The sequence below is a fragment of the Panthera onca genome, chromosome A2 (assembly GCF_046562875.1).
Source record: "Panthera onca isolate mPanOnc1 chromosome A2, mPanOnc1 haplotype 2, whole genome shotgun sequence".
Classification (NCBI taxonomy): Eukaryota; Metazoa; Chordata; class Mammalia; order Carnivora; family Felidae; genus Panthera; species Panthera onca.
In genome coordinates this window covers 161,011,498-161,038,902 of record NC_138340.1, presented here as the reverse complement: position 1 = coordinate 161,038,902, position 27,405 = coordinate 161,011,498, and the positions used below count along the sequence as shown (strand labels likewise).

General features: G+C 46.2%; 1 protein-coding gene across 1 annotated transcript in view; it reads right to left on the bottom strand.

Moving 5' to 3' along the window:
• The window catches only part of CNTNAP2 (contactin associated protein 2), a 1,969,961-nt gene that overhangs the window by 132,971 nt on the left and 1,809,585 nt on the right, over positions 1 to 27,405 (bottom strand). Inside the window, exons 19-20 of the mRNA XM_060633381.3 lie at positions 24,178 to 24,414; positions 15,062 to 15,195 (exon numbers count right to left, since the gene is read on the bottom strand). Coding sequence (XP_060489364.1) covers positions 15,062 to 15,195; positions 24,178 to 24,414 — 371 coding nt within the window. The remainder of the gene's footprint in view (positions 1 to 15,061; positions 15,196 to 24,177; positions 24,415 to 27,405) is intronic.

The following is a 27,405-nucleotide window of genomic DNA, read 5'->3' as shown; positions in this document are numbered from 1 at the left end:
AGTATCTAATGTGTAGCATTCAGCTGCCTGTTGTTCAAGACTTCATTCAATATGCTGTGTCCTCCTGCTCATTATGGGGAGACGTCTAATGGGGGCTGCTGCGGAGTATAGGCTTTGAATGGCTGTATGTGTTTCTATACCACAGAAGGTGCGAGCTTCATTTTGGTGGGTGCACTGTGGCTCAGACAGAGCATCCATAGAAGAGACTAGAGACAGAGAGGACCCCTGGAAATCCTGGGGGGAGGGGGAGCGGACATTGGATTTCCATCAGGGATGGAAGGTTGATGGGAATTGTGAATCAAGGCAATCCGATTAAAGGCTGGAGACTGAGTCTGATATGGTGGCTAATGAATGTATCAGTCAAACCTATATAATAAAACCAGAAAGATCCTCTGCACACAGAAGCCCAACATACGATACTCTTGTGTTGTCACATCAAGGTGCAGGGAGGGTGACGTGTCCTGAGGACAAGGAAGCTTTCCTTTGGGACCTCCCAAATCTCATGAACCACATCCCTCACTTTGGATGGTCCCAATATGCACCCTTTATAATAAAACTGTTATCATAAAAAAAAAAAACTGTTATCATAAAAAAAAAAACCTTCCTGAGTTCCATGAGTCATTCTACCAAGCTGTTGAGCTTGAGAAATTAGTGAATTTGTAGCCAGTTGGTCAGAAATGAGGGTGGCCTGGGACCCCTGAACTTGCAGCTGATGTCTGAGGCAAGGGCAGTCTTGTGGGGGACTGTGTTCTTAAGGTATGAATTTTGGTTCTGGAAGTCTTTGCAGAGGGTAAGCTAACAATAGGACAAGGATTAAAAAATATATATGAATAGTTTAGAAGCTGTGGCAAAAATGAATGAGATTCAGACTTACTTAAAAAAAAACAAGGTAGAGATTCAATGGAACATTCAAAGGGCTGAATTTAGGCTCAGAACAAGCATGGCAGGGAAAAGATGCCTCACCCAAACACTGCCGATCACGTGGGTGTTCATGGAGGGTCTGTCAAGAAGTGGGCGGTGGTACCAGAGCTCAGCTCTGAGGGGTGAGACCACTCAGAATATGGATGTTTTGAAGATCAAGACAATCTGACCTTCTGACTTTCTGGATGTGAAGTGTGGGAACAAGGGGGTGATATTCCAGCGATGTTCTCAGGTTTGAGACCTGAGCAGCTGGAAGGATGGGATAGCCATCGAGTCCCATTTGAAAGGCTACAGATGAGGCAGGTCGTGTGTGGGCGGCCCCCAAGGGGGTTAGACTTGGAAATATTCAGCTTGAAGTTTCGTTAGACATCCAGTAGTTGGTTAGATGTGTGTGATGTCCGCGTGGTATGTGAATCTGGAATTCGGGAAGAGGTTGGGGTTGGGATAGTGACTTGGGATGAAATCACCAAAAAGGTGAATAAAAACAGGAGAGAAGAAAGGACTACAGGCTGAGCTCAGAAGTTTGCCAACTGAGGGAGGCTAGGAGGGAGAGGAACCAGTAGAGGAGACCAAGCAGCAAGCCCAGAGATGTAGGAGGAAACAAGAACACGGCAATGTCCCAAAAGTTAGGGGATCACTTGTGTGGAATATTGCCCTACGGTGGAGACATGGGGGCGCTGAAAATTAGATTTAGTAGTGAGGAGGTCACCGGCCATCTTGAGGAGAGAAGTTCTAGCCAGTGGGCAAAAGCATGACTGAGAATCAGTATAAGAGAAAACAGAAGAAAAAATATTCACAATACATGCATCTGGCAATGGAATTGTACACCTAACATGTAAAAACCTCTTCTAACTCAGCAATAAGAAGGCAGATCTTTCAGGCACAAAAGATGTGAACGGACGCTTCACGAAAGATTTGCCAATGGTCAATGAGCACGTGAAAAGTTGCTCAACATCAGTGGTCACAAGGGACATGAGAACTGAGGCCAAGGTGAGGTAGCCCTGCACACCTGCTTCAAACGTAATTAAAAAGACTGGCAATGGCAAGCGCTGGTGAGTATGTGGGGCAACTGGAACTCTCTAGTTTTGCTGGACGTCACATAAAATAGAAAGCAAGTTAAACAGATACGTACCAGAGAGCCTATCAACTCTACTCCCATATTTACCCAAGAGAAATTTTTAAAAATGGCATACATATATATGCAAATGTTCGTAACAGGTTTGTTCATAATATTCCCCAACTGGAAATGATCCACCATTTTTCACCAAACAGTGAATGAACAAACAAATGATGGTATATTCATAAATGCAACACTTCCCAGCAATGACAATACAACTACAGATACAATAAGAAGAATGGATCTCAGAATCCTTACACCGAATAGAAGGAGCCAGAAATGAAAGATAACAGATGCTATGGTCCCATTCATATAAGATTATGGAACAGGTAAAATGAACATATGGTTTTATAGAAACGGAAATAGAAACCTGATGAGTGGTTGCTCGGGGCAGTTTCAGAGGAGATCGACAACAAAGGGTGTGAGGGAACCTTCCAGGGTGTTGGAAATGTTCTCTATTTTGGCCATGGTCTTGGTTACCTGGGTGTGCACATCAAAACTCCTCAACTGGTGTACTTTACGTGTGCACATTGCATGGCATGCGATTCACACGTCAATAACGGTGACTCAGAATGGTGAGAAGCTTACCTGAAATGTGAGAATAGACCACTATCTCCAGTTTTATTGCCAAGAAAAATAAATAAATGAGGAGAGTGTGGTCAGGACAGAACTTTTTTTTTTTTTAAGTTTATTTATTTATTTTTTGTGGGGGTGGGGGAGGGACAGAGAGAGGGACAGACAGAATCCCAAGCAGGCTCTGCGCTGTTAGCATACAGCCTGACAAGGGGCTCGATCCCACAAACCACGGGATCATGATCTGAGCCGAGATCAAGAGGTAGAAACTTAACTGACTGAGCCACCCAGGCGCCCTGAGGATAGGACTTTGTTTTAATGGAGAGAAATACTCATGTTTGTTTGATGATGGGAACGAGCCCATCATCAGGGGAGAAGGAAGACAGAAATGTCATAACAACGCCCTTGAGTAGGCAAGATGGGTTTTGTGGAAACACGGAGGTCTTGGCTTTACACAGAGCTCTCAGGCAAACTTAACTTTCCTCTCCGTTCTTTTCTGAACATTCCACAATAAATACACATAAGCTTTTAATTAGAAAAACCTAATAGGTGGTTTTTAAATAAAGAAGAATAGAATGTTTCCCATATCTGCTGATGTCAGGCAGGGACAGGTGGTGATCCCAGGTTGCGTCACAGGTTAGACACAATATGCCATCAGGAACCATTTTCATTCTAAAATCATCCTAACCAAACACTACTACTCAAGTTTGCAACATACATTGTGGTTTCTGAGGAGGAGCTTGAAGAGGATGGTGATATTTGTCTTTGTTCTAGTATCTAGGGAAGGAGGTATGGAAAGGTATTATCACACTTAGAGATGGGGAAACTGAGGCACCACGAGCTTTGGGTCTAATCCAAGTCCATGGCATCAGTCATAAATATTCACTTTAATACACATTACCTTGCGCAAGATACCATGCTAAGTGCTGTTTGAAAGAGAATTTCCTGACTCCCTGCAAGGCTAAGACTTCCTTTCCATCTAGCTAACTCTGTGTTTGTTATTTTTAAGGAAATAAAATGGTGTTTTCTATCATTGTCATTCTCCTGACCCAGGGAGCGAATGGCTTTCCTAAGTAAATGGCATTCATCGAGCAATGATTCTTTGCCAGGTGATGTTTTAAAATACTGAGAGAAAATTTAAATGCTGTATGTGTAATCAGACTAATGTTAAGGGCTTTACCATTCTAAACTTATGCGATGAAACAGCGTTTCCTTATTTATTGGACGGTCTGGTAGGTTTATAGGTTTGCTCAAATTGTGATTATGGAATGATTCTCATATGTGGGGTGTTTAAGTAAAGCAACCTCAGGTGCTCCGACTTTATTGATCCTTTTAATGCAGTGGCTTCAGTATTTAAATGAGTTTGAGTTTGTTTCTCTAATGGTCTTTCAATAAAGCTTAAGTTGACCTGGTTCCTTTGGTAATCATGACACTGTAATGGCAGAAAAAGACTAATAATAAAAATGAACTCATTTTCTGTGGTTGAAAAGGTTACATTTCTATTGATTTTAACTGTAATATAGCTAAAGTCCTTGATATTAAAAAAAAAAAAAACTCAGTAAACACATCCTTTTCAGTACGGAGGCTCCATTGATATTACTTTGCCGGGAGGTTTTGGCAGCAATAACGATATTCAGGATGGAGTCTAAAAATTGGCATTATCAGAGGACTGATCACCACATCCTTCAAAGTCTGTTCCAGGTAAAAGAGTGGGAAGGGGCATGAAGAAAATCTTCACGTACGTACGGAGGGACTTCAGAATGTGGGGTAAATGCTACGGGTCTGGTGCTCAGTCTGCCGGCTTACGGAAGGCAGGAAAGCTCGGCTTTCTGGAAACACTAATGTCTTCTAATGCTATGTTTGGAGGCTGTTCCAAGGAGTAGAAAGTGGGGAGGGATGGGAGAGTTAGCAGAGGTGGGGAGGAACGGGGCAGAGAAAAGACAAGGGGCTCACGTGTGATGTGTGAGAAGAGAATGCGCCCCTCCCGTGACCCAGTTCCCCGTGTCATGCGTGTGTGTATGTGTGTGTGAGAAAGCTACAACAAAGCGGACCGACGTGATTCTCAGCTTTCCTCTTCCTCCTCGGTGTCCCCATCATCAAGGCGGCATCTACCATTTCTTGAAGGTCGGCTCTAGGTCAGAGCCCACGTGAGGTGGTTAACGCGTATCATCTCACTGAATCTGCTAACAACACTGTGGGCTGATACTCGTGTGCCCATTTGACAGTGGAGGCCACTGAGGTACCGGGAGTAAGTTACGATGCCTATGAGGATGCAGATCCTAAGAGGTACAGCCCAGAGGTCTGTGGGATTCAAAGTCGAAGCTTCTCCCCTGTGCCGGCCTGGACCCTGTGCCATCGCAAGGCTAGCCTGGCACGATGCCCCCGGTGTGGGCACAGAACATTGGGAAGGAGTGGAGAGCAGGGTCACCCCAGTGTCGCTTCCGCCGTCTGTCCGCCCCTCTCCCCATTTTTACTACATCTCCGTTTATGGATCTTCTGACTGATAAGACCCCAGCCCCCTTGGCCTCCATCTCTGGGAGCAAGACAGGTTTTCAGAGCTGGTGCAGATGCTGGAGGCCACAGGAACGTGTCAACTCTTCCTCTGCTGCTCCCCACTGCTCCCCACTCTGCATTCGTAGCGTTTGGCTACAGGGGTTAAACCCACAAGCTCAGGATGGAAGCCACACGCCCCGAAATATCCAGATTCTGATGTCATTTCCCCGGGGATATCAGGAGCCGGGCTGGTAGATGGGCTCATTTCTTCTGCTGGTGGCCCTGGGTGACAGTTTCAGGAGGGACGCTCGACCGAGAGGCAGCCTTTTGCTCAGTGGGATGAAGAGAATATTCCTTATCCTGCTTCTCCTTCCTTTAAAAAATTTTTTTTTTTACATTTATTTAGTTTTTTGAGAGGCATAGAGCACAAGTTGGGGAGGGGCAGAGAGAGAGAGGGAGACATAAAATCCGAAGCAGGCTCCAGGCCCTGAGCTGTCAGCACAGGGCCGGACGCCAGGCTCAAACTCACGAAGCGTGAGATCTTGACCTGAGCCCAAGGCGGACGCCCAACCGACTGAGCCACCCAGGCGCCCCGCTTCTCCTTCCTTTTTGATGCCCTTCCTTGACCTTCACTTGTGAACTACCGGCCGGGACCCTCTCTGCCCACCAAGTTTCTGTGCTGCCGTCCCCTCCAACATTTGGAGCAGAGTTTTTCGTGTCAGACACGTTAGGATGGGCGCTGGCTTGTTCTTTCTGTCCATCACGTGGCGGCCGAGGGGAGAATGCGCATCAGACATGCCTCAGAAATAAGGAGAATCAACCGGGCGCACGGTGGGGCTCACAACCCTTGTTCCTTACACACTCCGCTCATTCGTACGCTCACTCACTCAGCAAACCCCTCCTGGGCCTCTCCAGGGTCAGAGGCTCAGGGGCACAGCCGTGACATGGTGCAAACAGGAGCAAAATCCCTGGGTTGTACCCTCTGAACACGACGGCACGCTTCCATTTGTGGGAGCAACACCGCTGCCATCCGGGATTTCATAGCAGAGACGAATGACCCGCGCTCGCACCCAGGACGCTGGAGCCTTTGTAGAAACTGGCCTCCGAGCTCCTTCCCCAAGTTCAGCACTGGTTATGGCTCATGACCGCTAGAGGGCATCTTAACACAGGTTCAGCGCCCGCGGCAGGCCCCACCGTCCACCAAAATCTCCCGCTCACGCCCCGGGGGGGGGGGCTCTCTTCCCTCTCCTGAGCCCGGGGGCGGCCGCCGTGGAGCCCTTGGGAACCTCATACCGCACGACGGGATGCATTTGTTTTTCAGAAAGGAGACACACTTCCGGGAGATAAAAACCTGCGACCCGTGCACGGGGAAACAACGAGCTCAGCCTATTGTACTGAAAAGTAGCTTCGAGAATCAACAATCCACAATCCTGGAGAGTGATTTCGGCGCCCTGCAGACGGATGCAACAATACGATGCCTCCCAGACTAGACTTGAGTCGGCCCGCCAGACAAAAGAGAAATCCAGGAACCGCATCTTCTTTCTTGGGGGATGATTTATGTACTTGGTGGGCTTGGTGGGGGAGGGAGACGAAGTCTCCTCCAGCCTTGGGTTGACAAGCGTTGCTGCGTTCTGGAGAAGGAGAGAAGACTGACATCGCAAGCCCTACACCACCTCAGAAATTGCATTGCAACCGCTTTCCCGCTGAGCTGTAAGAAATGGAAAGCGAAGTAAACACATTTTTTTCTGGAGCGCAGGAGTGGAGGTCTTGTCTAGCCCCGGAGTGCATAATTCATTTGTAGATGAAATTGCTTTGGAGAAGAAATGAAAAACTTGAAAGTGTTGACATATTCATTATGAGTCTTTTTCTGTTTCAGATCAGATGAGCTGGATGGGTTGAACTCACTATTTTTTTCTTCCGGTAGGTTCCTCTGTGTAACTTCTATGGATTGCAAAAGAGCAAATACTAAATCCCTGCAGTAGAAAATAAGATGATGTGGTCCCTGTGTACCCCCTTCCCCCCACCCCCCGAAAACCTTGAAGGAACAGCTCAGATACCTTTGTGAGTCTCCTCTGATCTACTCCCTCCCACCCCAGGATGATCAATTTCCCCCCTTTTCTGAGCTTCCTCGGCAGGAGCTTACACTTCAATTGGCCCTTGGTTCGTGTCTGTGTGATTGATGACCTTTTCTGCTGAACTGTGGCTCACGGAGGCAGAAGCACATGTGCCCACTGGGAATACTCGTACTTACTCCCTGGGTTGAACTGCAAACCAGAACGGGAGCCTTGATCCTCTAGGCCCTGTTGACAATGACCTGACAGCTGCTTTCTTACCAGTTTTGCTTTTAAGAAAGAGGAGGGAACTGGGAAGGAAGCACTTGCTGGACAACAGACCACGCTTGACGTTTTCATTGAATGCACACACTCCCATTAAGCTAGGCGGCCTTATTCCCATTTCACAGATGAGGAAACAGTTCCATCGCTTGCTGGAGAACACGGTGCTACGAAATGGACGAGCTTGGCAAGAAGTCCTCCTTTTTATTCATGTCTTAGTAACGGCCTCTGAATGTGGCAATCCCAGTCCACGGGGGTCTCTGCTTAGACCCACACCCTCCCCGAAGGGAAGTCTTGCCCTTACGTGCCATGTCCTTGTTACCGGCCCCAACTGCTACTCCCCTCTGCTGCTACATCGCCTTTCTCCTACTTGCACGCTGTTGGAGAGGCCAACTCGTTAAAGTCTCTTCTGGACGAGAAGGAGGTAGACTAGGTTCCTCCTCTCTGCAGAAATGATATGACTGTGAACACAGCTCTTCTCTCCTCCCGGGACAGAAGCCCCTTGAGGGTGAAAGACGCGCTTTGTCCTCAAGTTCGTCTTGAATGAAGTCGGGCTACTTTGGGGTTGCCCTTCACATTAGCGAGTAGCCTCACGGATGGTGTTGATGACCAGCTGACTTTATTGACGTCAGGACTGTTTGCTCTTCGGAACTTTCCTGTCATGCGGTGGACATGCGTAAGAGAGTAACGCCAACTGGACGTCACTGTGTGACGTTCTTGGTGATCCTCAGACGGTTTTCAGTATACGAAAAGTGCCTTGTGAATGGAATAGTCCAGCACCATCTTGAGAACACTCCCCTTCAGCAGAATCTTCATCATACATCCTCAACTGCATCCTTAAATCCAGTGCTCATCCCTCTACGTATAGAGACGGTCTCCGTTAGAGGCCGCGAGTTGCTCTGAAGGCACCGGCAGGGGGAGGAATCATAGGTCCTGAGAGCTGGGCATCTTCTCCTTATGGGAGACACTTCACCAAACAGTCCTACTCTTTATTTTTTTTTAAATTTATTTATTTTTGAGAGAGAGACAGAGCGTGAGCGGGGGAGGGTCAGAGAGAGAGGGAGACAGAGAATCCAAAGCAGGCTCCAGGCTCCGAGCTGTCAGCACAGAGCCTGACTCAGGGCTCGAGCCCACAAACCGCGAGATCATGCCCCGTGCTGAAGCCAGTCGCTCAACTGACTCAGCCCCCCAGGCGCCCCCCGCGACCCCCGCCCCCCCCGCAAACAGTCCTACTCTCTATTCTGAACTAAATAAGGAAAATGTGTTGAAACACCTTTCTAAGGGCCCAGGACTCCTCTAGCCCCTGCCCGAAACCAAATTATAACAAGCTAATGAGGTCATGAGGTTTTTGATGTGTGACTCAGTTGTGCATAGGCTCCTCTGGAAACACCAAAAACAAAACAAAACTAAAACAAACTCTGAGTCACACACAGGCCAAACGAAAGGGCAAGTTTCCAGTGTATCTATCCCTCTCTCTTCTCTTCCCAGACATCGTCTATGGAATGAAACCACTGTAATGATATCACTAACTAATAAAATATTGACCTCTGCCCTCCACCAAATTAAACATAAGTCAGTGTTCCACTGAAGTGGAAAGTGAAGTAAGTAATATATTTGCCAGACTCCCAACAGAGAGCGACTGGATGGCTAATGGCGCTTCTGGGAGGGAAGGACCGGGGGACTTTGCAGGTTCATCATCATTCCTGCCAACACCCCCTTCTGTCGAGCATGCCGGTGGTGTGAAGATTCTGCACATCCAAGGCTGTGAGTTCATCAGGCCGAGGAGATAAACACTAAATAAGCCAAAGGCAAGAAGTTACAGTAAATGTAATTTCAAGAGTGGGGCCCTACGCTAGCTGGGTCAACTTCCTTTATTTGTTCTGACATCCCCCCAAAAGATTTCATGCTTCCAAACAGCAGGATTTTCTTTACTAAAGGCTTGAACAGCTGCGGACGTTCAAATTTTCAGGAGTGTTTACATCCGTATACTTTTGGGGATTGTTCTCTATTCTCAGAAAGTTCAAGGGTAAAAAGGCACACGTTTTTAAGTGACTTATCTCAGCAGTGGGGTCTAAGTCCAGTCCAGGCTCCACGTTACCAAAGGAAAGGACACTATGATGTAAGTACACGAGGTAATGTTCACACCAACTTGAAGAACTGATCTGGAATTCTTCATGTGGCACCAGAACACTGGTCCTGAAGTTGGGCTGCTGAATTCTTTGTCACACAGGACCGTTATGGTTTTATGGTCCTCCAAGTGGGTCATTGAGGTACTTCTCATTTTACGGCTAATAAAACTGCTCTAAAATTTTTTTGTTGTTGTTTTTGCCATCTACTTGATTGATAGATGGATTGATTTTCCCCTATAAAAAGCTGTATACGATGAATATATCCAACTTGATGAGTCTGGAGACAAGCATACATCTGTGAAACCACAACCCCAATCTATAAATTCTTGTAGTTATAGCAGCTAAGGTAGCCCGAGCTAAGGCAGAAGTCGGTGTGGCCATAACAGAAAGCTAAGCTCGGGAACATTAGCACAAGAATGTATGTCCGAGGCTGGAAAGATGGAAAACAATGGTATGAGATAAAATAGTGTTTAAGACTGTCACCTCATGTAACCCGGAAGGCAGACTTAAGTGCCTTTGACCTGTGGCTCTGGGAAAAGTGCCAGAATGGTCCTGGGTATCAGTTGTTTCCTGCTGCCTAAGTCAAAGAAGAGGTGGGTTCAGAACAGAATTGGCTGGTTTCCAAACATCAGTGAAAGGGAATAGACAAAAGTCCAAAGCTTTAGAGCCTTGCATCAGAGAATAAGAAATCAACTGCAAGGAGATTTGACCAACAAAGGCACATTCGGGTTCCTCAGCTCCGCAAACTGGCTTAGCTCCGTGGGTGAAGGAAAAACTAGTCTCTACTGCCCGCCCATGCCTTTTGTTCCAGATGGCCACAAGAGAGCTGTCGTGACCTTGAGAGAGCAGCATGGAAGCAAATGAGTACATATGTCCAAGCTTTATGTCCAGGAAAGGATGTAGGGTTTACTACTGGCACATGAAACTGACAGGAAGCAAACAGATCGGAAGCCGGCTCAGGTTTTAGAGGAATTGTATTGGCAAAGAAACCAATACAGTTGGTCTACAACAGACTCGTAAGTGTAAAACAGCCCTCAGCGTGACTGACGCTTGCAGGGCATGGACCCTCGAGGACCCTTCCCTTGCAGGAAATGCAATGCTTCAATGCATGCATTATCTGCAACCCTCAATTCAGAGGTGGCCACCGCCGATGATGGACAAGGCAGAGTGTCCCAGAGGACAGAGCCATGGAGGGCCACACAAATAATGGACAGAGATTTGGTTTAGTCAAGAACTATTTCCAATGCCAAAGGGATGGGAGGGGAGGGACGGTGGGGGCGAGTCCTTAGAGCACCTGCCTAGCACAATTCCATCACTACGAGGGGCCACAGGACTTTGCTTTTCTAAAACTATAGAAGACAGACTTCCATTGGGTTAAACCACTGAGACTTTAGGGTTAATTTGCAGAGGCAACTGGTGCTGTCCTAACATTTGTATCTTTTTCTCTGTCCCTAGCATTTAGCACACACTGTTGCCCTTGAGTATACTTCTCTGACCCTTTTTAGGATGCATATTCGATATGTACCTCCACTGTCAGCTGCTTTTTACGTAATTTGGTTGAAGTTCTGATTAATAGCAGTAAAAAATTAGCATCTTTATTTTATTTTAAAAGTGATTTTTTTTTTTGGGGGGGGGGAACACTTATTTTGAAAATTCCTGATGAAAACAACTGAAGTCACATGCTCTCTGCGGCACAAAAACTTCGGGACCTAATCATCGTTTGCTCTTGAGGACTTGGGAGTTATTTTTTAAAGAAAGTCCTTAATTTTCCTGGCGGGAGAAATCTGTTAGCCTCTTCTTGGCAAAGATGGGATGGCCCTCCAGTTAGATGAAAGCCAAAATGAACATGACATCGTTACCATCTGTTCATTTGGTTTGTGGAGAATACAGACTCTGAGTATCTATGCCAGAGAATATATCCCTGAGCTCTGTCTATATTGTCTAACTTCCATCAAAGCTCCCAAATATGTGATAGTTATTTTAAGAACAGAGAGTTTATTCATTTTTTTTGGAGCTAGTTTGACCCCTGGGATCAGGCCAGAGTATCATATAGGCCCCTTGCCCCCTTCGTGGGCCTGTCACCCCCTCCACCCCCGGAACTGTTTGCACCAAAATCCGTTTTTAAGTTATGCTCATCGAGTGATGCTACATCAAACAGCCTTGTGAAAAACACATCTGTTGGCAGAAATGCTGCTGAAGGCCTTGCCCACTGCCTTCCTCAGGGCTCACTATCTAACGAGGAGGACCCAGGGCCTCGATTATCACTGCATTAAAGAAGAAAAAAAAAACAAATCCTGAAGAGAGAGAGCAAAATGCCAAAATTTGTAGCGTTCGGCTGATAGACACAGAGGCGCGTGTTTTATTAGTCTCTGTGGTTGTGCATACTTTTGAACTATTTTGTAACAGTAATAATAACTATTGTTATTGTTGTAAACCCACTCAGTTTCTTACCGGCCAGAGGTAGCTGCCAGGCTACCCACGGAACCATGTGCTCATGACCTGAGCCGAAACCAAGAGTCGGATGCTTAACCTACTGAGCCACCCAGGCACCCCCGGGGCAGCTTTTTATGCCAGTAAATATAACCCATGACATGTAAATATGTGTGTGTGTGTGTGTGTGTGTGTGTGTGTGTGTATACATATATATATATATGTATATATGTATATACTTTTGTGACATGCTTCAATCCTCTATTTTGTTGTACAGACTGCCTGTGAACCACATTACCTCCCTCATGGAATGGGATGAGGGATGAAAGGAAGGGGAGGAAGAAGAGACAAAGCTGTGGACATCAGGAAGGAAGGAAAGTGAGAAGAAAGGCTTTGTAACACAAGACTTTGAAATTATTCCTTATAATGTTTTCGGTTCTTGGGTTCTTCTAATTGGCATGCATTTTCATCACCTACACTACTTTTTCAGGTGCTCTCTGCCTGCCCGGGGTTTGTTTTACATCTTGACTGGCCGTAAGCCTTCAGCTATTATCCCCGGTGCAACTGTGAGTTTTCGTAAATGATGCCACTTGAGGGTTGTCACGGGTTCTGGCTCACTCCCGGGTCTGATGACTCCTAGAGTCAGCTCCTCATTATCTATGTAGAGATGGGGCACTTTGTGTTCTGGCAGCAAATGTTTCATCCAAGGTCAATTTCCCTCCAGGGCTCAGCACCATTTCAGACAGTATGTGCTCAGGGAATGCAAATTAATTTAATGTTAGCTTTAGCCAAACCCAGCTAGGAAAGCAAACCTGCTTTTAAAAACACCATAAACACTGATAAACATCATTGGAATTATGTGCTGTTTGTGCGTGTGTGAACGTATAAAATTTCGCCTTAATTCCAAAGGCATAGCGTTTTTATATTCCTGTTTGAATTAGCCTTAGTTTTGTTCTTTGATGAGAAGTGCGTTTTAATTTGAAATTATTCAAATATCTTTGTCATTATATTCTGTTACAACTGGGGGCTCTCAGAATGGGTTGAAGTTACTTGGGTTGCATGTTTTTCTTTGATTATAAAAATGCAACGCGTACCAAAAGCACGCAGCACATGCTTACAAGAGACAACGAGGAAATACAGAAAACTCTAGGGGAAATGAAACCATTTGTAATCCCTTCATACAGAAATGATCATGATGAACATTTTCCTATAGCTCTCCGACACTTTCTTAAGGTTGTAGAAGTTCTCAAGGTGGATTTGTAGACCGCTTCCAGAAAAACAAAAAAAAAAAGAAAGAAGGTATTTTCTAGAGTTCTAAAGGTAACCTTGGATTTACTAGCATGGTCCATGAGGCCTCCCTGTCTGACCTACTTTTCTTTAAGGAGAAGCCGTATGTTGGTTTTTTTTTTTTTTTTCTGGCCATCGTCCTAAACTTTATGTTCCATCAGAGCTGGGCTGGAGAGACTGGGATGAGAAAGACCAGAGCACTCAGGGACCATAAGGTCTTGCCTAGTTGAGTTCAAGTGCATTGGGGCATCTGGCTTTCTAAACACATCCAGAAGTCTCAGTGCTATTGCCTTGCCCTACGTGCCAGGAAGAGGGAGCGGAGGGGTCCCCGTCACCCTGATTACACGTCTATGCTGTTCCTACCCTCAAAGTGTTGTGTGGCCAATGTTTTAACACCTCTTAGGTCTCTTTTTCTTTCTGGAACTGGGCTCCTATTCTTTTTTTTTTAAATTTTTACTTTTTTATTAAAATTTTTTTTAATGTTTATTTATTTTAGAGGGAGAGGGAGAGACAGAGCATGAGCAGGGGAGGACAGAGAGAGAGGGAGATGCAGATCTGAAGCAGGCTCCAGGCTCTGAGCTGTCAGCACAGAGCCTGACGCGGGGCTCGAACTCCCGAACTGCGACATCATGACCTGAGCGGAAGCCGGACGCTTAACCGACTGAGCCACCCAGGTGCCCCTGCAGCTTCTGATATGAGCCAGGCACTGAGCTCACCTTTTTGACACGTACTTGATGGATCGTACAGTAAACTGTAACTGCACGCTGTCATTTTCCTAGGAAAGACCCGTCCTTAAAACACCCTCCAGCATTTACTGCTAAAGGCCAAGCATAAACTCCGTATCAAGTTATGAATTTGACATCCACCACTGCTCAGAAAGACACAGGGCTGGTCGTGCCTTTTCTCTGCAGCCTGAACTTCCCCCAGCAACTAGCCGGATCCGAATGCGGTCTGAGTGGCGGCTGAGCCCCTGCCAAATGACACTCCACTCTGCTGACAAAACAGTGTCCCCCTGCGGTTCTTCTTCCTGACAGGTATCTATTTTGAACTCCTTCTAGAGAATGCAGTGACAGTTCCCATCCTTGATCTTTCTGGCTTCGTTCCCAGGGAGACCTCCTCATGCTATGTTTTATTCATGGTGTCTCCCAGGCTGGTTTCTCCATTGTTAAAAATCAGTGGTGGGGGCAGGGACAATCAATGAACCTGAAATAAAATTTGACTGTCGTAGCAACACCATCCCTTTGTGTGTTCAGAGCCAACAACCAGAGTCTGAGATTCGGGGAAGGTCTGTGTTTTGAAGATTTTTAAGGCAAAGCATCCAAAGAAGAAGAAGAAGAAGAAAACAACAACAACAACCCACGTTATTCATATTGTGTCAGAGCAGTGAAAGAAGTAGGTCAGATAAACCGAAATAACCTTCGCTGGGAAACATGATGAGCTTCAGGCATCTGACAACATGGAGAAAAAAGATGGCACGATAGATAAAAACAGGAGACTGATAGATGTGTGAGTCTGAGAGTTACAAAGAATATACATAGCAAACATTTATTCTACCTCCTCCCTAAGAAATGTCTGCGCCATCAACTCTGTCACTGACTCTCCTTTAATAAACGACACTTCTTTCGCCCTCGCTAGCTAGGGGTTTGTAGGAGAAGGTATAGTATGGGTCTCTTCTGCCTGCCCCCCACCACCCAAAACGAAACCAGCATCCACGTAGAACAGCGCGTAGAGATTATAATACTCTAAGACGTACAGCTGACACGGACACACATGGATACCTTGAGAATTATGGTCCTCTCGTGACGGGTGATGTTGACACTGTGGGGCTGTCCATTGGCCATGTTCCTGTGGTCTACATCAATGTTATATGGCTGTCTGGTTCCGCCCAGGTTGTACTGAATCTGTAGGCTTCCTATATAAGGAAAAGAAAAAAACTCTGTAAGTTCTGGCATCAGGTGTCACTTTCAGGTCACTTCCTCTCAGGTTTGCACCCTTCGCTGTCCTCCAGTCCCGCTTCCGTTCTGAGTTCTGACACCAGCTCAGTGGGACACCAGACGGTAAGGGTTGAGGGCACCAGCCGCACGAGAGTTTACAGTCTCACAACAGTGAGCTCTCAGGGACCGTCATCTCAAAGTTGAAGCAGCAAATGGTGTAAATGGTCCAATCTGGAACTGTGCCTGGGAAGGAGAATGAGAACGTATACAATATAGGACCGTGGAGACGCCTGTAGACTGACAAAGCACTTCGTGAAATACAATGTGAGCGCAGGACGCAGGGATGGGCTCACACCATCGGCGAAGTGTGACATTTGGCATATAAAAGAATCATGAGCATACAATATTAAAAATAAACATAATTTACTAAAGATAAACACGCGGGATATTGGGGGGCTTCGCTGAGACCAAGAAAACGAAGCGATGCGTTTTATTCTAGGTTAGGGACTCCCTCATTCCGAACGCAAATTAAAGGAAAGATGGGCTTCCCGGGCCCCCCAAGCCTTACTCCTCCTAAGTTCTGGCTCATTTCACCTCAACACGTTATTCTTTTCTCCTCTCCATCTTGCTTCTCCCCAGTGATGACAGACAATATTCAAAAAGAGAAATAAAGTATTCTAGATCCTGCGGTTAATTAATCTGCACCGCAAACATAACTTGTATTTATTTATGATTTTTACAGGCATCAATTTTTTATCTCATTTTTTTTTTAATTTTTATTTATTTTTGAGACAGAGAGAGACAGAGCATGAACAGGGGAGGGGCAGAGAGAGAGGGAGACACAGAATCCGAAACAGGCTCCAGGCTCTGAGCTGTCAGCACAGAGCCTGATGCGGGGCTTGAACTCACGGACCGTGAGATCATGACCTGAGCCAAAGTCAGACGCTTAACCGACCGAGCCACCCAGGCACCCCTTATCTCATTTTTAACTCAAATTGGAATCTTCATGTTAGTAGCTTTCTTTCTTTTTTTTTTTTTTTTTTTTTTATATTTATTTATTTTTGAGACAGAGAGAGACAGAGCATGAACAGGGGAGGGTCAGAGAGAGGGAGACACAGAATCTGAAACAGGCTCCAGGCTCTGAGCTGTCAGCACAGAGCCCGACGCGGGGCTAGAACTCACAGCCCTCACGGACCGTGAGATCATGACCTGAGCTGAAGTCAGCCGCTTAACCGACTGAGCCACCCAGGCGCCCCGTTAGTAGCTTTCGACATCCCATCGCTTAAAGACAGGGCCGGCAATCTGGCCAGAGTGACCAGCTGTAAGTCATCTCACAGGGTCTTTGTGACCTACCAGAGGAACAAAACTGATACCCTGATCTTTAAGTTGTGAAATAAAACATGATGATGAAAACTTAGAAAGTAAACAGCAAGAAGAAAATAAATAATGGAAAGTCACCAGAAATTCCACCATCCAGGGATAGCTACTCTAAATATTTTGCGGTATCTTTTCGCAGAAATCGATCATGCCCTTCCATATCCGTATGTTCATACATAAGTGCAATAGTTTCTAAACACTGCCCTCCCTTATTTAGGCATCGTAGCATTACAGGTGTCGTTTAAATACTGCACCGTGTTCCTGGAACTGAAAGCAGCATTCATTAGATTAATTGAGAATTAATTGTATTTCCTAATTTTGCCTTCTGGTCCAATCTGACAAACCTTCCGTAGTTCTACGTTTTACCTTAGTATTTTATCCTAGGTTTGTTTGCTTCGAGCGTTTCAACCAAGCTGTTGATTTTCACCTCCTAAGTGTGTTTCACTTGCTCTCTCCATCTCGGGGAAGCACAAGCACCTCCTGGCACTGGAGTGCCCTGTGTGGACCCTAGAGGAGCCTTCTTCCTGGCCAATGCAGATGAGCTGACCTGTCTCTGTGCCTTGGTGCTGGCCACATGACATCAGGGACCTGACGGCCACCACCTGGGCTTCACCTGCATCGTCTTCTAACTGCATCACCTGATCTGAATCAGTTTCTCCTTTTTTAAAAAGTTTTTTAAATGTTTTCTTATTATTGAGAGCTAGACAGAGACAGAGCACGAGCAGGGGAGGGGCAGAGAGAGACAGAGACACAGAATCCGAAGCAGGCTCCAGGCTCTGAGCCATCAGCACAGAGCTCGATGCGGGGCTGGAACTCAATAGACCGCGAGATCATGACCTGAGCCGAAGTCGGACGCTCAACCGACTGAGCCCCCCAGGAGCCTCGTGAATCAGTTTCTCCTTAACAATGAGCCCTCCTGGCCTCACTTCATTGTGAGGTGGGTCCTCTCTTTCTCCGTGCTTCCTCTCCCTACCAATCCCAGGAAAGGAGAGGTCTTACTGGCACTTCAAACACAACATATGCAAAACCAGACATTGATCTTCGCCGCCCCCCCTCAAAGTATCCCATCTCCATTTTCCACCTACTTCAGGTTATTTAAACTTGAGGTTATTATCAAAAAGCCCTACTCTCCCTCTTCCCGCTATATTAAACGCAAGATCTGTCAGCAAATCTCCTTGGCTCTATCTTTATTACTTTTTATTATTCTTTTTAGTGTTTACTTATTTATTTTGAGAGAGAGAGAGAGAGAGATCAGGGGAGGGGCAGAGAGAGAGGGAGAGAGAGAATTCCAAGCAGGCTCCACACCGTCTGCATAGCACCTGACGTGGGGCTCGAACTCACGAACTGTGAGATAAGGACGTGAGCCAAAATCAAGGGTCAGACGCTCTGCTGACTGAGCCACCCAGGCACCCTGGCTCTATCTTTAAAATACACCCCGACACTTATTTTTCATCACCTCCGTTTCCACTCCCTGGACCACACCACCAGCATCATTTGCCTGGATTACGGTACTCACCTGCATTCTAACAAACCTCCCTGCTTCCACCATTCCTCCACCTCTCCTACCCCAACCGGGCTCTGCCCCCACCGACCCAGGCCCTTCTGAGAGGGCGGTCAGAGGGATCCTCTGCTCAGGACCCTCCATGGGTTCCAATCTCACTCAAAGTAAAAAACCAGTCTTCATCATGGCTCACCAGGCCCTGCATGATCTTTTCCTATAAGATCTAAGATAATCTCTTATTCTCCTCTTTGCTACTCCTCACCAGTCCACATTAGCCTCCTTGCTATTTCCTCAGAAGCCAGCATGTTCCTGCCTCAGGACCTTTGCGCTGGCTGGCTCTTCTGTCCCGGATGCTCACTTATTCCCAGTTATCTGCATGGCTGACCCCTCCCCCCCTTTAGGTCTTTGCTCACATGTTGTCTTCTCAGTGATTATTTCTGTGAGTTCCTCATTAAAAGAAGAATTTACCCACTTCTTTTCCTTGGGCAGGCCTTCCCTTTTCTGCCTTAGTTTTTCCTCATGAGAGTAAGAATCTTTGTTTCTATTCTCTATACTTTATTCCTAATTTCCAGAATAATGTCTGATACTTAGTAGGTACTGAAAAAATGTTTGTTGAATGAATGAATGATGGTCTCCCTGCTTCTGTGTTTTTTTCTTTTGCAGAGAGAGTTCTTCAAAATGCATAAATGAGGGTCACCTGGGTGGCTCAGTCAGTTGGGCATCTGACTCTTGATTTCGGCTCAGGTCATGATCTCGTGGTTTGTGGGATCGAGCCCCATGTCAGGCTCTGTGCTGACAGGGCTGAGCCTGCTCAGGATCCTCTCCTTCCCTCTTTGCCTCTCCCCTGCTTGTGCTCTCTGTCTCTCAAAATAAATAAATAACCATTTTGAAAAATGCATAATTGAGGGGTGCCTGGGTGGCTCATTTGATTAAGCATCTGACTCTTGGTCTCAGCTCAGGTCTTGATCTCAGGGTCATGAGTTCAAGCCCTGAGTTCAAGCCCTACCTAGAAAAAACCAAACACAAACAAAAACAAAGTGCATCACGGACTATTTCACTGGTCCACTAAAAACTCTTCAAAGCCTTCCAGTTGCTCATAGGATGAAGAGATACATTCTAAATGCCCTGTCTGATCTGAGTTCTGTCTGTTATTTTCAAATGATGCCATTTACTCTGTCACATTTTACATTCCAGCTACCTTGGGCTTCTGTTATCCCCTAGAAAATACAATTCTCCTTTCTACCCCAGGACCTTTGGATACGCTGCTCCCTTTTCCTGAGCTGCTTCTCTCCGCACCCTTCAGTGTTTTACCCTATTTTTTCCCTTTCCCCTAATAGCATTACAAACAATCTATTATTTGGGACCGAACAGGAAGTGATTAGACGGTTGTTTGGTTACATGCAGAAAAATAAGTTGATTGCCTTGAGTGTTGACTCCCTACTTCTCGTGCGTGGACCCTGTATAATCACAGCCAGTTTTCTCAAATACACAGCTGTATTCATTCATCATTTATTTATTCATTTCTTCAGAACACATTTGTCCAGTGCCCATGAAAAGCGCTGCTGAATCCAATTTTTTTCTCTTTTCTGCCTTTCTTTCTTTGCAAATATGATTTAAAATTTCGGTAACTGCCTCACTTAATGGCAACTGAAATGATTTGCTTTGAGAAAACAGACGATTTGGAACGTTAAATTTATACGTAGCGGATATCCATAAACAGGAATGGCAATATTCTTGAATAATAAAATTTAAGCGATATATTTATTCCTTTCAAATAATAGTACAAGAGGGCCGCTAAATGATGGGAGGGAGAATATTAATATTTGCCATTAATATAAAATATTATTAAACTGGGAAAATACCTCTCTTGCATTTCTGGTTCATCTCCCAAGTGAATTAAAGCAGTCACAGGGGCCTGCTCTTTTATTGGCTGCGGGAAATAATGTGCTTAACAGATTTACTCTCTCCTGGCCATCATCATTACCCTCACCAAACACTTACGGGGCATCTATTGTAGGCAGGAGATGGAGTGCGGGGGGCTTTTCATCTCGCTGAGAAGACAGGGCATATTTATAACAAAGACGGATAGCAGTCCGGTGTGCTAAGTGCTGGACAAATGACATTGAAAAGAAGTGTCCTAGGAGTCGAAAGAAAGGAGACGTCACTGAAAGGAGGTGAGGCTCCGTCTGGCCCTAGAATGAAAGTCAGGTGTCGGAGCCAAGAGGGAGCTGCAGTTCTTTGGGCTAAGTGGGCAGGAACAGGGGTGTCACACGCATTTGGGGAATGATGAGGAAGAGGAGGGTGGTGGGGCGCTGGACACGTGGCAGGCTGTAGATCCCACCTGTGGACCGTGGGTAGAAGGAACTGCTAACCAGAGCACCTGTTGCCACTGACGTGGACTTCAGACTGTGAAGGGACAGGGCAGTGCTTTACAGCGACTATCTGGACTACCCCCCCCCCCCACCGTGAGGGAGACCCCGTTTTACAGAAGAGGGCGCTGGGCACGAAGCAGATTGAAACCCGGACGTTCAGGTTCTACACTCGGAGCTCTCACCCCAGAGCCCAGGGTCTCAAAGGGCAGGCTGCATGATTTGGGATTCCTCCTGCTCTTCCTGGGGGAGGAGGGCCCTACTGATGCATGATGAGGGACCTTGTGCATGAAGGCTGTGGTGGGTAAGAGCGAGGTGGGGAGGGACTGGAAACAGGGAGAGGGAGGGGTCAGAGTGCACTGCCATCCCTTGTGGGGGTAACAGGTGCCAGGAGCCTGGCTCCCCCAAGACCTCAGCAGACCTGAAGGAGCCCCGGCCATTGGATGGAGTCCCTGGGTCAGTGGCATCCCAAACACAGCCTCGTCCATTTGTTCAAGCGCCACTCACATGTAAGAATTTTCCATGTATGCCATGGCAGGAGCGACGTCGGGGAGCATCGAATTCGAAGGCATCTGCCAGGAGACCAGCGGTGGGGAAGAAAAGACAGCGACGTTCCCCAGGGACACGTCCCTCAAGGGGGATGATGGAGCATTTGGGAATGGTGGCACACCTGGGAATCTGGGTGTCTGGGCGACGCCTGCACTGTCAGAAGCACAGGGTCTGGGGGAGGATCAGAGGGTCTGGTTCTGGAGCAGCGATGTCAATAAAGCCTTCAATGTGTTGTTACGTTTGAAGGATGGCAGGGCGTTCCGTCAAGACTTCCTAGTCTTTAATTTTGGCCTGATAGTTTGGCATAGTCCTTGCTGAATGAATTCTTCAAATATTTCTAACTTTAAATACCAATTAATAAAAAACACAGTCTTTGAAGCATGAGAAAAACAAATACTGTAGTATAAATTATTAAAAAAATTTTTTTCAATGTTTATTTTTGAGAGAGAGAGAGAGGGAGCAAGCACAAGCTGGGGAGGGGCAGAGAGAGGAAGAAAGGGCTTCCGAAGCAGGATGCACCGTCAGCACAGAGCCTCATGCGGGGCTCAAACTCACAAACCTCGAGATCATGACCTGTGCAGAAACCAAGAATCGGATGCTTAACCAACTGAGCCACCCAGGGGCCCTGAGAAAAACAAATTTTCATTAGTCGTTTGAGGACGGCCTTGTAAAAGTAGAAAGAAGCCAACTGGTTATGCTTTCCAGATGCATGGAGGGTGTTCTAGAACTCTCTGCAGTGTGGAGAGAGTGGCAAAGCTCTGGGCCTGGAACCAGATCGCCAGATGAGGGTGAACGTCACCTGACCTCACTGTACTCCAGTTTTATCATCTGCTGAAAGGGGATGAAGAGCGGTGTCTACTTTGTGGTTGTGTGGCTCACAGGAATTAATGCAGCTGCAACACAGCACCCCTTGGGGCAACATTAAATGGTAGCACCAATATGGAACTGATTACTCGAAACCCTTGCCGCGAAGAACGCCCATCAACACAAGCATGAGTGTTCACAGGGACAGGCATAGGTTGTGGGAATGAGAGTTACTGATATTGTTGGGGACTGCATTTAAAATTTTTTTTTAACGTTTTATTTATTTTTGAGACAGGGAGAGACAGAGCATGAACAGGGGAGGGTCAGAGAGAGGGAGACACAGAATCCGAAACAGGCTCCAGGCTCTGAGCTGTCAGCACAGAGCCCGACGCAGGGCTCGAACTCACGGACCGCGAGATCGTGACCTGAGCCGAAGTCAGCCGCCCAACCGACTGAGCCACCCAGGCGCCCCATGGGGACTGCATTTTAATGTGGCAGTGACTTAAGGAGTAGATAGCACGGCACCTTCTGGGAAAAGTTCATAAAGCCTTGAGAAGCCACATGTGAGCACCACCCCTGGGCTCTGGGAGGTTGGGGCACGGAAGTGGAGAGCCTCATCGCACTAAAAATCCATTTAACCCGATCCAGGGGGAAATAAGCTTAACTCGTGAACTTCTGGAAAGCAGGGGCCATGTCCTTTTTTCTTTGGCTTCCTCATTGATTTTACTTATTATCTTTTCCGATGCCTTGCGAGCATTTGACATTTATAAAAGAGTAGCAGGAGAAGCAAACCAACAAACAAGAGGTGCTTTCTGCTCATATTATGGCGTTTTTGTTTTCTATCCACATTTTTCACAGAGCTAAGCTGATATTATATAGTCGAGGTGGTAGCTTGCCTTTTTTTTTTTTCATTTAACATTGAATTACATACAACTTTTTTCTCCACGCTCTTTTCTCCATAAATGTTACTCTTAATGGATACATGGTAGTCCTTAAAATGCTGACTCCCTCCTTTACTAACTATTTTACTACAGTTGAACTTCAAGGTCTTTCCTCATATTTATTTTTACAAATAATAAGAGAATAATAATAGAGGAACATTCTCATGCTGCATCTTTGTCTGGTGTTTGGCTTATTTCTGCCCCTCCAAGCGGGGGAGGGGCAGAGAGTGAGGGAGACACAGAATCCGAAGCAGGCTCCAGGCTCCGAGCTGTCAGCACAGAGCCCGACACGGGGCTTGAACTCACTAACTGCGAGATCATGACCTGAGCCGAAGTCGGACGCTTAACTGACTGAGCCACCCAGGAGCCCCTTGTCTCTAAACTTTTTAACCAAGAGTGAATTGTCCAGAGAAGAAGTCTAAGAATTTACTAGGTTTTAAAACTCAAGCTGACCTGGGTTCATAATGATAATTTTTGCTCCCATGGGAGACAATCCTGATCTTTAAGAATAATCACTGCAGAGCAAGATGGTGGGGGCAATGAGAGAGGTTGTGTCCACTTCTCAGCCCGTATAATCTCTCTGGGAAATGAAGGAGAGACATCTGCTCCCTGATAGACCTACAATATTTCTATTTTTGAAAAAACAATTTTTATTAAAACTTTTAAGCGTCTTAGAATTAAAGTTTTCTAAGAGGAATGGAACCCTCAGTGTTTGGCACACTTATGTATTTTTAGGACTGCTTGGACTTCTCTGAAAGATCATAAACCCACTGGTATATTCACACAGGACAGCAACTGTAGTCTCACTCTGACCCTCTTGAGTTCCATGCCTATTTGGAGATCAAGATGGTCCCAGACGTTACAAGTGTGAATACACTCCTGCTTTAAGCAAGCCTTATGAATATATTTTATTTTATGGGATATATTTTATGAATGCAAAATTCTGAGAGGGATTAGGAATGAAAACGTTTCTGTTTTTCTATTTCTATTGAAAGTTATATATGTTCTGTAGGAACCTACTGATACATTATCATAAATCAGGGTAACTCATTGATTTATATTAAATTAATTCCACGACTTCAAAGCTCATCTCTATTTAGTACAGCAGTGAATGTATTTGTTTGACAGGAACCAAAAAAAAAAATCATCACACATACGAAGCCATCTCATTTTCATGTAATATGATTCTTGTAAAGAACGCGACATGCCTTAGCAAGATTACTACGACACATTGCTAGAAAGCACTCAACGGACAAGTTCCTTTCCTGGCTCTCCTACCGGGATACGAGATTCAAAGACTTGGGTGACTTGCTCAATGTCCTGTGGGGAATAAAGGACGAGGCAAGAACAACCCAGACTTTCTAGAACATTCTGTCCACCCAACATGAAGTAGCAAAGCTTAGGCATCCTTGTCCTTACCAGTGGGTTTGATGAGAACGGCCAAGAAGTCTGTCGTGAAAGAACTGACATACAGAAGGATGCAGGGCGCCTTGGTGGTACTGAAGCTGAAGTGGATCCCCTCGTGGGTCAGGTCCGGAGGGGAGTTGTTCTGATCCGGGGACATGTCTGACCTACTGCCCGACTCTTTGGCACTGACCCCCGATGCCTGGAAGTTATACCGTAGCCACATCCCTTCTTCAAAAAATGCACCGACATCTGTTGAAAAGAAAAAGACAGAAAATTGAAAAACGAAGAGAAATCGGATATGCTGATACCGACAACAACTTAAGCTCAGGTAAACTGTTAATTTTGTAGTAGCCTCAGTTCAGAGGGCAGGTCCTGACTCCGGGAGGGGATCAGATTGGGCTACCTTCTATGGAGATGGATCTTATTTCATCAACATGAATATCAAAAAAAAAATCAAGTATGGAGGTCGGTAAATTAAAAAAAAAATTAATGGGGCACCTGGGTGGCTTAGTCGGTTGGGCGTCCGACTTCGGCTCAGGTCATGATCTCAAGGATGAGTTCGAGCCCCGCGTTGGGCTCTGTGCTGACAGCTCAGAGTCTGGAGTCTGCTTCAGATTCTGTGTCTCCCTCTCTTTCTGCCCTTCCCCTGCTCACATCCTCTCTCTCTCTCAAAAATGAATAAACGTTAAAAAAAATTAAAAAATATTAATAAAAATTAAGAAACTGAAATCATACCGGAAAAAATTTTCATGTACAATACTTAGGCCAAATAACTAATTTAGGTAGAAGAGATAACCCTGGAAATAAAGGAAGTGGTATAACATAAACACCAGTTTAAGGAGCTCCTGGGTACCCTCTTTGAGACTGGAGTTAGTTTGGACGTTCACAAAGGAGAGCCCTCTGCAAAACCCTGGGGAAGTCCCAGAAGGCTTTGGGCACAGTGCTTAACATCACAAGACGTGAAGCTAGAGAGAACTGGGTTTGAATCTGGCCATAAATTAGCTGTGTGGTTTTATGGGAAGTTACTTAATTTTTTTTTTTTTTTTAAGTTTATTTACTTATTTTGAGCGTTGGAGAGTGCAAACAGGGGAGGGGCAGAGAAAGAGGGAGAGAGAGAGAGAATTCCAAGCAGGCTCTGCGCCGAGCACAGAGCCCGATGCAGGGCTTGACGTCATGAACCGTGAGATCACGACCTGAGTCCAAACCAAGAGTTGGATGGTTAACCGACTGAGCCACCCGGGCGCCCCTTAACCAACTTCTTGAGGCCTCAGTATTTTATACGTGAAAGAGAGACAATAATAGTGAAAATAGTGAAAATAGTGAATATAGTGAATATAGTATTATTACTACTATTAAGAAGTTAAAAGAACAGTTGCTAGCCCTTCTTTGGTGTTTGTTGATGGCCTAATCATTGCTAATTGGTTCTTAATCACTTCCTGGCAGCTCAGCCCCTCTGTTGATTCTCCCACTGTTTGCTCCCCAGTGTTCCAACATCACCTCCTAACTCAGGGTGAAGGCTGAGGTTCCCTCTCCAGATTTGTTTGGTCCTCATTGCCACAGCTCCCTTTCCCTCTGCACGTGCCCTTCTGAAAGTATTTCTCAAACTTCATTGCCTATGGAACCTGTTATTCTCACAACACCCAACGTCCACCAAATTAATACCGTGAAGAACATATTTGGGAAATGCAGCTCAATTGTCATGAGTAGGAGAGGACAAATTCCAAAAGGGTTCTCTCAGCTGGAAATTCAGAAATTTGTCTGTGTTAAATAAGTCTAGAACAGATTTGGTGCGGAGTCATGAATCAGGGTCTGGAGTCAGGCACCTGTGGACGGATCCGGACCTACCTATTAACCGTGTCAACTTGCTAACCAACCTGTTACCCTGCTAAGCAACCTGCAGCATGTGAGACTGTCTTACATAATTAAGAGCTGCCTTGCTTGAAACGCAAGGACCTTTGATGGGAAACACAGGATTAAACAATGCTTAATCCACGCTAGTCACTGAATGACTTACTGGGATGTCTGATGCCATACTGGGAGACCTTTCTGTCCAGCAGAGGGCACGGGAGACATGTCAACAATTTGCAATCTTTCTGGTGAGTGTTATGGAGGTTAACTCAGCAGATTGTGTGATGAGAACCCTCATCCGAGCTTGCAGGATCCTGAGTTGGCTTTCCCATGCTTTCAGCAGACATTTATCGAGTGCTGTCTGCTGTCTGCTGAGGTTACAATCCTTGCTCCTATCAAGCTCTGGATCTAGAGGATTTAGATGACCAGGCATCATCAGAACGCAGTGGGGTAAGCACAGGACCAGGTGATACAGGGGGTCCTGGAATATGAGGGGCACCGGCCCTGTCTAAAAGGGGCCAGGGAAGACGTCTGGGAGAAAAGACAGGAAGCCGAGACTCAAAGGACCAGAGGCTATGTCAACATGGCAGGAAGCCCAGCTTTCTAGTTGAGGGAGCAGCGTGCATCAATGCTTGGAGCAGAGACAGTGCGGTCAGAGGGGTCATACCTCGGGTGAAAGTCATAACGTTCTTTTTACATCATCAGTTGTTTATGCAAGACTCATTAGCGCCCCACTACATTTTAGGTTGGGCGTTGGGGAAACAGTGAACGAGAAAGAGGTAATCACTGAGCTCAGCAGTTCAGAGCCCAGTGGGACAGACGGATGCTCCTAGGCCAGCTGCTGTGAAAGTGTCTAACAGGGGCACCTGAGTGGCTCAGTCGGTTGAGCGTCCAACTTCAGCTCAGGTCATGATCTCACGGTTCATGAGTTCCAGCCCCGAGTCGGGCTCTGGGCTGACAGCTCGGAGCCTGGAGCCCGCTTCGGATTCTGTGTCTCCCTCTGTCTGCCCCTCCACTGCTTGCACTCTGTCTCTCACATGGTCTCAAAAATAAATAAACATTTAAAAAAATTTAAAAAAAGAAAGTGTCTAACAGATGGTGGGGGCTGGGGTTGGGCGAGGTGGTCAGTCAAGGGGTGCAAGCAGGGCAGGTCGCCTGAAGCAGACACACCAGGGGGTTCACTGGGCCACCAGAGAGGTTCTACCAGAGGACGAGGGCTCATTATCTGAGAACGTCTTTGGGCCACGCAGGAGAGAAAGGGTCGAGCTGGTGCCTGGAGGTCGTGGAGTCCTCTGAACAAGCCAAGAGGCAGAGAGACAGGGGCAACGTATTGGAAGAGAGAAATGTATCTGGTGGTTGAAACTCAAGATCAAATCCCGAAGAACCTGGGCC